This window comes from Propithecus coquereli, unplaced genomic scaffold, assembly GCF_000956105.1.
Source record: "Propithecus coquereli isolate 6110/MARCELLA unplaced genomic scaffold, Pcoq_1.0 Scaffold355, whole genome shotgun sequence".
NCBI classification, from domain to species: domain Eukaryota; kingdom Metazoa; phylum Chordata; class Mammalia; order Primates; family Indriidae; genus Propithecus; species Propithecus coquereli.
This window is the reverse complement of record NW_012149230.1, coordinates 1914040-1926089: the sequence shown is the minus strand read 5'-3', so window position 1 is coordinate 1926089 and position 12050 is coordinate 1914040. Positions and strand designations below refer to the sequence as shown.

At 41.0% G+C, this 12050-nt stretch overlaps 1 protein-coding gene across 1 annotated transcript in view; it reads left to right on the top strand.

The window, feature by feature from the left end:
* Nucleotides 1-2133: 2133 nt before the first annotated feature.
* LOC105816119 (protoheme IX farnesyltransferase, mitochondrial) overlaps nucleotides 2134-12050 on the top strand; it is a 136181-nt gene continuing 126264 nt past the window's right edge. The window contains exons 1-3 of the mRNA XM_012651445.1: nucleotides 2134-2383; nucleotides 7490-7623; nucleotides 9614-9935. Of these exons, the coding sequence (XP_012506899.1) occupies nucleotides 2341-2383; nucleotides 7490-7623; nucleotides 9614-9935 (499 nt within the window). The 5' untranslated portion in view covers nucleotides 2134-2340. The remainder of the gene's footprint in view (nucleotides 2384-7489; nucleotides 7624-9613; nucleotides 9936-12050) is intronic.

The following is a 12050-nucleotide window of genomic DNA, read 5'->3' as shown; positions in this document are numbered from 1 at the left end:
AATGTGTTAATCTTTTAGGCATTTCTCCCACAAAACATTTACTCATTTCTATGGATGAATAAAAACCTATGCATTCATTTGTGTACTTGTTCATACCTTGCCCCTATTTTTGGAAAGAAGTCGAAGGAAAAATCTGTTGGCCAAGAAGGGGTCTGTCTATCAAACTCCTTGTCTACCAGAAGCCTAGAGAACATGAGAATTCAAGAAAATATAATATTCATGTTAATGAACCTTTTAGACTAGTAGTGCTGTCAAGTAAAATCTGTAACCCAGTATCCTCAGGTCTGTGTATAAGAATCACCAGTGGTGCTTTAGAAAGAAAATTACAGGTCCTTCTCCATCTACCATACACTCCCTTCAAATTCAACAGGTCTGGAGGTAGCTCAGGCATCCATAATTTTTTAAAGCCCTACACTTGATTCTAAGAGGCAGTCAAGGTTGAAATATTGTGCTTTATAAATCACAGAAGCTGTGTCTGTTCAGGATTCTTAGGTGAATACGGCTTTATGGCATGGTGGAAGTAACCTATACCAGGAAGGTATCAAGAGTTCAGGTCTTGGTTCTGGCACTCAGCAGTGACTTTGAGAAGATTACTTAAACTCTTTGAGCCTTAAAATGTCACTCATAAAGAGAATAACTTTTGCTCTGAATGTAAACATCCAGTGTTTATAAAACCACATGGAAAATATAAAGGAGTTTGAAAACTTTTAACACCGTTATTTAATGCTGTTTTCCCCTTCATGGACTGTCCTTTCCTTTCCTTGTAAGCTGGAAAAATCTTATTGTTCCTTCCACTGAGTACCAAGTTTAAATCTCTGAAGCCTTTCCTAATCTAACTGCACAGAAATCTTACACCATCAAGGTTTCTGCAGCCACTTTCTACAGTACCCCTACAACACTGTGGTAACTAACAACCCTTCGTCCCCCCATTGGTCTAGTGGAAGCTCCTACAGAATAAGGGGGGTCATTATCAGTATCTCCTATGTCAAGCAATGTTAGCTAAGGTGAACCAAAATGGCTATCACCTCATCATTGAAAACAGACAGAGGCCGGGCGCGGTGGCTCACGCCTGTAATCCTAGCTCTCTGGGAGGCAGAGGCGGGCGGATTGTTTGAGCTCAGGAGTTCGAAACCAGCCTGAGCAAGAGCGAGACCCCGTCTCTACTAAAAATAGAAAGAAATTAATCAGACAACTAAAAATATATAGAAAAAATTAGCCGGGCATGGTGGCACATACCTGTAGTCCCAGCTACTCGGGAAGCTGAGGCAGGAGGATAGCTTGAGCCCAGGAGTTTGAGGTTGCTGTTAGCTAGGCTAACGCCACGGCACTCTAGCCTGGGCAACACAGTGAGATTCTGTCTCAAAAAAAAAAAAGAAAACAGACAGAAACTGCCCTTACAGAACTCAGTGATCTATTTCTCTCTACTTTCTCAAAAGCTCAATCTTTCTTCAATGTACTTTTTACTTATGGAACCCGAACACGAAAAAGAGTTAAGAGGCGGGCCGCTGAGATCTGCCCTAGTAATCACAAGCCTAATGTTAATACAGGTAATAATAATTCATTAGTGCGTATACCTAATAGGCGCCTGGCTACGCATTTGAGAAACATTAATTCAACCACCTTATAAAATATATACTATTAATATTTCTGTTGTACAGGTAGTTAACTGAGGTTCAGAGGACTTATGTAATTTGCTCAAACAAGGTCACCAGGCCAAGACTAGAGTACGGACTCTCACTCCAGAGCCCCAAATCTTAACCGCTACAGGCACCTTCTTCATCTGGAGATATTTTGATGATTCAGCTCCTTTGGTGCGGCTCAGGGGCAAGTAACCTGGAGTTCGATCCGGGATCCCATTCGATAGAGAATATGGTAAAGCTGTAAGTGATCAGACGGGAAGGCGGAGGCATCGCCACAAGAACCGCTTCCCCTCGGCGCTCTGGCCACCAGGAAGTGTCCTAACCGTAACTTTAAATCGCCCGCGAGCAGCGCGGCCAAGTCCAGCCCATCGCTGCGGGTCACCGGAGGACTGGACAGGGCCAGAGGATGCCTGTTAACTTCCATTCGCACGGCCTTTTCTTCAGGAGGGTGTAGCCACGCCGCCTTTCTCGCGTCTGCCCACGTACCTCGGACCTCAGACCCGACAGCCCGGCGCTCGCGCGCGGGTCGAGTTGCTATCACCGCCAGCCTCCCCGCTTTCCTCCCACGCCCACCCGCCGGAAGTGACGAGCCGGAAGTGTCTCTCCTCCTACAGGGGGCGGGGAGGGAAGATGGCGTCGCCCACTAGCTGGTGAGGAGAGAGGACACAGGGATCCCCGAGAGCAGCCAGACTCGTGCGCTATGGCTGCATCCCCGCACACTCTCTCCTCACGCCTCCTGACAGGTACTGTACCCGCCTGGGGCACAACGTTGGGGAAAATTTAACTCTTAGCCACGTGCGAGGCCGTGGTTACGGCTACCTACAACCTTGGGAGCCCTTGGCGAGGTCTGCTGGTCTCTGGTGTTGGGGAAAGTGACCTTCGGAGAACCCCGGAGTGAAGGGGCCACGCAGCGAGGGTCCAGCCTTGCACTGTGGCGCCAGTGATACACACTGCCTCCTCCTTGCGACTCCCCGGAAGGCGTATTGTCTGCAATACTGCTTTCGGTTTTCATGTAGTGGAAGCTGGAGAAGGTAGAGTGGGACCTTAGGGCTCCGCAAGCCTCTTGGCTTATCAGAGCTTCGGTTCCTAGCCACTGGCTTGTAATGACAAGGGAAGCACTTTGCTCCTATTCAGAAGCCTTGTTCAAATGTAAAAGGTCTTGATAACAATGACAATGGTGATGACAGCTGCAGACAGCAGACCATACTCCCCCTCAGACTTTTGGCTTTGTATGGCCAGTGTGGTCCTTGATATAAACCTCCCACTTGAAGGACCTGTAACAAATGTATACTGAAGTTGGAATGCACCTCCTTGGCTCTTGGTAAAGTCTCAGCTCAAATGTCATCTTTTCAGAGATGCCTACCCTGAACACCCTATTTAAAGTAGGGCCCCCTACCCCTCTCTTCACTTCTTTCCATTTATTTTTTTCATTATGGTTAGCACAGTCTGTAAATTTTTAAAATTTATATACCAGTTTTATTATCTGTTTCTCCCAATTAGAATATAAAATTTATGAAGACAGGAACAGGGTGTGTCTCTGGTTCAACTCTGTGTCCCCAGTGCCTAGAACAGTACTTAGTGTACATTGTTGGCTTTCAATAGTTACTTGTGGATGGGTGAAATCTGTCCAGATGGAGATGTTAAAAAGGACGTTGGAAATTGTTTTGTCCCCAGTATTTTAGGATGATAACTAATGGCTGTGTGGGGAATGTGTTGCTTGGCAGTCCATATTAGGGACTAGATAGAAGCCAGGGACTGATTTTTGATTGTATCCCAATGTTGGGCCTCAGAAAATAATACCCCAAGATGAAGACCTCAGAAGCAGCCTCAAAAGCAAAATTTTTCTCTGATTTTCTCCTGCCTTCTTGTGTCTCAGACCCATTCTCCCCCAAAGCTAACCATGGAAACTAAAATTCCTCTTCTGTAAGATGGGTTATAAAAACCAGACCCCCTTTTTCCCAAAGCCAGCCATAAACCTAAAAATATTACTCTAACTTTCCCTTGGCCATTCTATGTAAAAATTGGCCATAAAGAAATTATCTGACCATCTTTTTTGACTGTAGGTCATAAGACCTTCATTTCTGCTCAATACCCAGAAGGAAGGAATGGATGCTCAGGCCAAGAAGAATCTAGACAGGCCTTTCTGGGTTTCCCCACCCAGGCTATTAGCATTTTTGTCCAATCATATTTTTACATGCTTGTCCATACTTTGTTGAACCTAAGCATAAAAATGGACAATTTCCCCTGCAGCTTTGGGTCTTCATTCTCAAGGCTCTTGTGTATACATATTAAATAAATTTGTATGCCTTTTCTCAATCTACCTCTTGGGAGATGATTTTTTTAGTGAACCTCCAGAGGGCCAAGGGGCCTCTGGCCTCTACACCAGAAATTTTTTTCAGGCCTCACCCACCACACACAAGCTCTTTGCACTGTCTGGCAATGTTGATCACTGTGACTCATGAAATTCCTTTCTTCCTTCTTTCTTATAATGTTATTTTATGGATCTCTTCTGGTCTGTGGATTCTCAGAGCAAGTCATTTAACTTTTCTGGAATTGAGTTTACTCATCTATAAAATGAGGTAATTGAACTAGATGATCTCAAAGGTCCCTTCTGGTTCATAAAGTAGGAAGTAGAAGGGAGGGAGTGTAGATGAAACAGGATTGGCCAGGGTTTGGTAATTGGTGAATTGGTGAAGCTGGGGGATAAGTAATGGGGAATGGGGGCTCATTGTACTCTTTTGTTTTTACATATGACTGCAATTTTCTGTAATGAAAACTTTTGTGGGTTTTTTTTTTTTTTCAATGAGAGTCTCACTCTGTTGCCTGGGCTCGAGTGTAGTAGTGTCATCCTGGCTCACTGCAATCTCGAACTCCTGGGCTCAAGCGATCCTCTTGCCTCAGCCTCCAGAGCAGCTGGGACTACTGGTGTGTACAACCTTGCCTGGCTAATTTTTTCTATTTTTGGTAGAGATGGGGGTCTCACTCTTGTTCAGGCTGGTCTCAAACTCCTGACCTCAAGCGATCCTCTTGATCCTTCCACCTTGGCCTCCCAGAGTGCTAGGATTACAGGTGTGAGCCACTGCACCCAGCCTATGGTTCTTTTTTGAGTCACTTCTTTGTTACTTTCTGTCATCTCTGACTCAGAATGTTCTTTGACCCTGACCTCAGGCACTCATTCTCACAGGACTCATCCTTTCTTAGTGCTTGAATTATCTCCTCTGTATGGAGGTTTCTGTAATGTGCATTCCTCAGATTAGCTGTCTTGCCTTCTTTCCATTCCATATTTTCAGCTATAGTACAATTCTTTTTTTTTTTTTATTTCAGCATATTATGGGGGTACAGATGTTTAGGTTACGTATGTTCCCTTCCCCCCTCCCCCGCCAAGTCTGCGCTTCAAGCGTGTGCATCCCCCGGATGGTGCCCATCACACTCTTTGTGTACGCATATACCCGTCCCCTCCTCCCCCTTCCCGTAGGACAATTCTTGATTGCTCTGAATTCCCTGGTTCTGGTAGATGGGCTGCATGTAGCCCACATAGTTTGTTGCTGGATCAGTCTTTGCTGTGGTGGTATGGAAGGAAATTAATAGACAGCTCACTCCCTGAAGCTGTGAACATAATTGACAAAAAAATCTGCTGGTAAGTGGTCTGTGTGACTTCCTATGATCCACTAGGAAGATCTGCTAAGAGGGTTCGATGGGGAAACAGCATGGTGAGATGTGTTGTGCCACTGGGCCTATGTTAGGGATCTAATATTAGTTCTAATTTTGCTTCTGAAAGTTCAAACTGTTTTATAGCCATTAAAAAAAATTTCAGAACCTTTCAGCTACTTGTCTCCTCACCTAATTTTAAAAGGTCCTTGATCATAAGCCAGTGTTGACAAGTGAGTAGTGGATATGGTCATATGTTTCCAGATTTTTAATGTATCTGTGTATCTTCAAACTTACACTTGTTTATGTAAGGCTGAAATGTCTTTCAGTTTCTAGACACTGATTCATAGGAATGTGACATGTTTTGATTAAATGAAGTGTTTTCATCATATGTAAGTACAATTTCCTAGCTGTTTTTTCTTCATACTACCATTCTGTAAAATCTCAGTTTGACCTACTTAATCTTGAGAGATGTTTCCCAAGGTGGTTCAAGGCAAACGTATTTTCATGTTTATGGAAAATAAGCATGTCATAGTTAACTGAGGCTTAAAGATATGATTTCAGTGAGGAAATGATTTATCTCTAGTCTAAGATAACTGCCATGTATGTCAAGGGGCAGTGATAGTTCTCCTTCCCACAGTCCAGGAGAGCTATGTGGGCGCTCCTGTCATCACACGTTATTTCACTATTGTGTGGAAAGCGCTCTGCTAGCTGTTGTAGCGCAAAGGCAGTGAGTAAAGGAGACCCCCCCCCCCATCAAGGAACTTAAAAATATGATGGTAGAAGAAAATGGAAACAATTTGCATTAAAAAGTGCCATAAAATATGGAATAAAGTGATGGAGTAGTTGAAAGAGACTTTGAAAATTTGATAGGCAGTGAGTGGAGTGCAAGCAAGGAAAAAACATAAAGATGAACACATTTAGTGGAGGGTCGTGAGACAACATTGCTTTGGTGAGTTGTGTGTACACATTTGGGTGAGTAATGTGTATTCTGGGCTGCAGGAAGAAAACTGTTGGCATAATGGCACACGGATTGGAGTAGAAGGGAAATTACTGAGGGCAGGATGACTGGCTTGAATCCTGCTATCCTTACTACGTCCACCGGTAAGATGATAAGGGTCTGTATCAGTGGAAATGGAAAGAAATGGACAGATTTGAACTGAATTTCAGAGTTGACTGGACTTGATGGCTGTGAGGTGATAAAGGGAGGGTTCAAGATGTATCCTGATGTCTTAAAAAGTAATGGTTTTATATGTGATAGGGAACAGAACAGAGATAGGTTGAGCATAAAGTATTCTTAAAGACATTTTGCAACTCATCCACGTGGAGATACCAAGAGAGCAGATGGAAATAGGCATAATGACCCTTTAGAAATGGGTTGAAGGTTACAAGTTATCCTGTAATTGCATTTGCTCAGGGACAATATTTAGTGTTGGGAAAGTGGGGACACAATTGCCTTAAAGTGGCACATACAGCAAGAGGAGACACCATAAGAAACTGAGAAGCAGAATGTGGAAGACCAGGATCCTTTAGTGTCATGGAAGCTATGGGGAGAATCTGTAGTGTTGTACAGATTGTTGAAGGCTTGAGTAGGGTGAGGCCTGAGGCAAAAGCATTGGATTTGTCGATATTTGAGAAAAGGTTTACTGTTAATATCATGATTAAAAGCCAGATTTGGATACAATGAAAATAGCTTATTCCTAGTTAGACTAATAGAGTCATACTTTATTAAGAACTATTCCTACTATTTTTGTTGTTGTCTTACCTTACATAGCCAAAATAATAACCTGAAATATATATATACTTATCTATATGTAAGTTAATATAAATATTATATAAAATAACTCATTGAGAAAAATTGTGGTTTTTATTTTCTACTTTTTTAGAAGTGACTGAACTGGTTGTTTTATATTTTTTTCTTAAAAAGATCTACAATGTGGTCATTTCTGCGTTTAGGATAATAAAACATAATGATCCTAAAATGAAAAATTTCCCCAGCCCTTCTGAAGAATTATGCTGAATTAAACAATGATTAGGGTTGGTAAATTGCATTTATTCACAAATCTGGATTAGACAATTTCAAAGCTTTGACGCAGTGTAACACTCAATTTGGTAGTTGGCTTTGCTTCTGGGTAGGTACAATCATCATTTGATGAGAAGCACTAATTATTTTTAACATTTCTTCCTCTTCTCTGTTATAGGTTGGGTAGGAGGATGTGTCTGGTATCTTGAAGGAAGAGCTATCCAGGAGTCCCCTCACAAGTTCATACATCTTTACAGGAATGTCAACAAGCAGTGGATTACATTTCAGCACTTTAACTTCCTCAAACGCATGGTATGTTTAGAAGACTGTTCTTACTCTGTTGCTTTCTGCCTTTATTTTTCTCTGTATGAGGGAATTTTAGAAATTCCTATTATAGGAAAAGTTTTAAGAGGTACTATTTGAAAAAGACTTTTATTTAGTGTCCTCTTAAGTTTATCCAAAACTTTACTCTCTTGTTTTGGTTATTCTTAACTGAAACCAGAATAATTCTGACATTTGAGGTTAAAAGCATGATCCTGAACTTATTGATTAAGTTTGGAGAAAGATTGAAAACTTCTGGCATATTTCAACTGTGCTAAAGCCAGGAAATCTGAATTGTTATGATACCATGATACTTCTTTTAAAATTCTTTGAAGTTTTGTGAATACATCAGTAATACAGAAATAATTGCTTTAACAATGTAACCCTTTTATTTTCTTAAATCAGCAGTACGTTTAAAAGTTTTCTTAACACTTGTACTTCTGAGTAACTCAAACAAATTGAGAGTTTTTGCAATTTGCTAGCATTTTATAGTAGACATTGATGTTATGATCTCAGTCCTCTTGTAGGTCTTTAGATTCACTCCATGATATTGTGGGCAACCTGGTAAGTTACTGTTAATTACCAGTGAGAGCGTTTGTCATTTTCTCAAATGGAAAATGGTCATAGAATGGCAGAAAAATAGCTGAAAACTCATAGTTGTAGTGTTAGGATGAAAGAACAGCAAAATCATAATCTAACATCATATTTGACATTTCTCTCATCTTTTTTAAACTTAAAGTGCCCAGTTTAACTTAAAAATCAAATTAACTTAAAATCTTAATAAAACTTGATATGTTGATAAGAGATTTAAATATTTAAATGATAGAAATGCTCAGGTTTTTTAAATTGGGGGTCAAGGATAATGGATATTTAGAAGAGAAATTCAAATATGTATAGTACCTTTTATATGTAAACAGAACTCTTCATTCATTCATGAATTTGTAATTCTTATTTAAGACTAGTATATGTAATTTCAAGTCTTTGTGATGTAATGTAAAAGGCATTTATCTAATTTTCAGCGTATAGTAGGCTCTATGTCCCAGGGCTGCCTAGAACTGGTATTAACTCTTGGTATGAGGCTTGGTTTCTTCTCACTTTCTTGCCTTGGCTAGAGTGTAGTGGTGTCATCGGAGCTCACTGAAGCCTCAAACTCCTCAACTCAAACAGTCTGCTACCTTGGCCTCCAGAGTAGTTGGGACTGCAGGCACACAACACCACACCTAGCTAATTTTTAAAATTTTTTTGTAGAGATGGGGGTCTTGCTGTTGCCCAGGCTGGTCTTAAACTCTTGGCCTCAAACAATCCTCCTACCTCGGCCTCCTAAAGTGCTAGGATTACAAGCATGGGCCACTGCACCCAGCCTGATCCATCTTCTTTAACAGCTGTTGAGAAAATTAAATGAGATGTATAGTATATAAAACTATAAAGTACCTCACAAATGTTGGTAGTAGTTACTAATTTTTGCTAGTAAGTAGTAGAGACTGACTCTAAAACCCATGTTCTTTCCTCATACCACACTGCTGTAACGTCATTTAGCCCTGGATTATGCCCTAATACTGAGTCTCTCTCTGTGCTGTTTGCCTAAGAACATGGAAAGTCAACAGGTTGACTTGGGCTCTTGATTCTATAAAACTTTCTCATTGCATTTGGAATGTTAAGCCTCCAGAGGAAATTGTGGAGGAGATGAATAAAAAATGAATTTATCTTTCAAGGAATTTATATGCCTAGATTTTCCAAACCACAGAATTTGAAAACCATTGCTGAGGCATTAATTTTATTCTCTATATCTATCACTATGGTGATTTCCATGTAACAAAAACTCTATAAATACATGCTGAATTGACTAACATTAAATTTGTAGGAAAAGCTTTCCAGTACCATAAAGGTTGAACTGATGGAAGATGTCACTAAACAACCATTTGAGAGTATTTCAGGCCTTGCCTTACAGTAACATGTGGGGTTTTTTTGTTTTTTTGTTTAGTATGTCACACAACTGAACAGAAGCCTCAACCAGCAAGTAAAACCAAAGCCAGAGCCAGTGGCTTCTCCTTTCCTTGAAAAAACATCTTCAGGTCAAACCAAACTAGAAATATATGAAATGAAACCTCTTTCAGCCCCCAATCTGCCTTTGTCCAGAAAGCCGAATGAAAAGGAGTTGATGGAACTAGAGTCTGCCTCAATAGTTGAAGGCTCAGTAGATGCTGGAAAAGAGACAAAAGGTGAAAAGCAGTGGAAAGAGATGAAGCTGCAGGTGGCTGATTTACCAGGAATTTTGGCTCGACTATCCAAAATCAAACTCACAGGTACTTTGTTTTTCTGATAGAGCTAGATACTTACTTGAAACCATTTTTAGTTAAACAAAAAGCTCATTTGATTTACTGCACTGAAAGGAATAATTTGAAACTGCAGATCCTCTCTTAGTATTTTTCCTCTTCCATTTAATTGGGATTTGAAATAAAATTTTCTGAATTCTATTTACACAGAATTGTAAATAATATTATACTTTAAGTGTTGTACTAAAATAGTCTCCCTCTCATTTGCAATTAAAGTAGAAGGCTTATCCTGCTTATTTCTTTGTCTTTAGTGTTTTTACACCTACTATACTTTAAAAATTCGGTAAGATAATGAGTTCTGTAGACTTCGGTTCTGGAATGGGACAAACTGAACTGCTGGGTGTCGTGTGAACCCATGGTGACCACTGAGACTTTCACCTCACTTCTGGGTTTTGCTTCTTGTAGGGCCTCAGAGGTTGTTCCAGGTGTGCAGGGATATAGAGTGCTTCTCTGAAAGGAGATTTGGAGCTAGATTGTTTTTTCCTAATTCTAGTACACTGTACCAAATTTTATTGCCATAATTCTGTAATTTGGTTGTCACAACCACCCTGTAAGTCAGACAAAGCATTATTATTATTATTATTATCCTGCCTCGTAGCTAAACTTTGACATAGCCTATTCTGAGCTAACCTTGTTAAGAAGGTGTGTTCTGTGTGATTCTGCAAACTGAAGACCCGGTCTCTTCTTTTCTTCTTGGATAAGAATAGAGACAGATCATACTGAGTGAATGATAAGGTTAAACCAGTTCTTTGAGGATAGAAAGTGGTAAATAATGTCACTGAGTCAAATGAACAGTTGAGACAGGGAGGCTTTTGAGAATATTAGGAAAAGAGTGGTTTTGCTTGTTTGTTTTTAAAGAGTTGAGCCTGAAATCCAGGGTAAAAGGAGGTAACCCAGACAACAACTTTCCTCAGTGGCCAGCCTCACCTAAAGAAAAGAAAATCCTTTTTGGGGGAATGATGAGTAGACATAGGGGATTTGGTGAAAGAGCTTAAGAGTCTTGCTAAGACTTATATCATGTAGCTTAAAACAGATTAATTGTGCCTGGTGTCCTTGAAAACATGTCTTAGTGCTTTATGCTAGCTAAGCAAGGAATGGTCACGTCTCGAAAGGAGTTCTTTTGTCATTTACGTAGGTGGTGTAAGTGTCATGCTGTTGACATGTTAAGCATGCCTGTAGATAAGTTACAGTCATAAGGATATTGCCCCAAAATTGAGGCCTTTCAGTCCATAGGCATCAGAAGTGACCTCTGTCGACAGCAGGAGCTTCTTTCCTTGTATGCACCATCATTTAACACGGATTCCTTCTCTGCAGGTTCCTTCTCCTCTCTTGCCATCCCGTTTCTGTCAGGAGTACCAGCATTCTTTGCTTCCCTTAGACAAGGGAGTCAATCTTAGAGTCAATCTTAACTCTTTTCTCTCCCTTCTCTTCCTCATCTATAGTCTAACATCTGATGTCACCAAGGGAATCTTTTGTAGTGGATGAGATCTACTTTCTTTTCCCCATTTCTGAAGGTGCCATCCGAGTTCAGGTCCAAACCACATGAGGCTGTTGATATTTGCAGCAGCTCCTAACTGTTCAGATCTCTGCCTTTGTTATCCCCCGACACCCTCCATTGCAGTCCATGCCATCTGGGGATGCCAGACTAATTTTCCCAAGACGGTTGCTTTTGATCTTCCTAACCTACCCAAGAGTCTACAGTTTCTCCGTATTGCCACCTGCCTCAACTCTGCCTGGTGTTAGAGGAGTATTGTCATCTGGAGTGATCAAAGTCTTGCCCCAGTATAACTTTCTTTCCTTTTCTCTGTCCTTCCACCCCACCATTCTTGTCCACCTGCCTTCACAGGAGACTGGTCTGCCGGGACGTAAGTGTCCAGACGGATCCATTCAAGGCCTCTCCATCAATCCTGCAATTGGCTCTGATCTCCCTTCTCAAAACTCAGAATCTGTGACTTTGAAGCCAAGCAGACTTGAGTTAACATCTTGCCTGTGAGGTTTACTAGCCAGTGAGACTTTGGGCAGTTCCTTAACCTTGTTGAGATACTTTCCACATCTGTAATGCAGAAATAATAAATCATTTAGGAA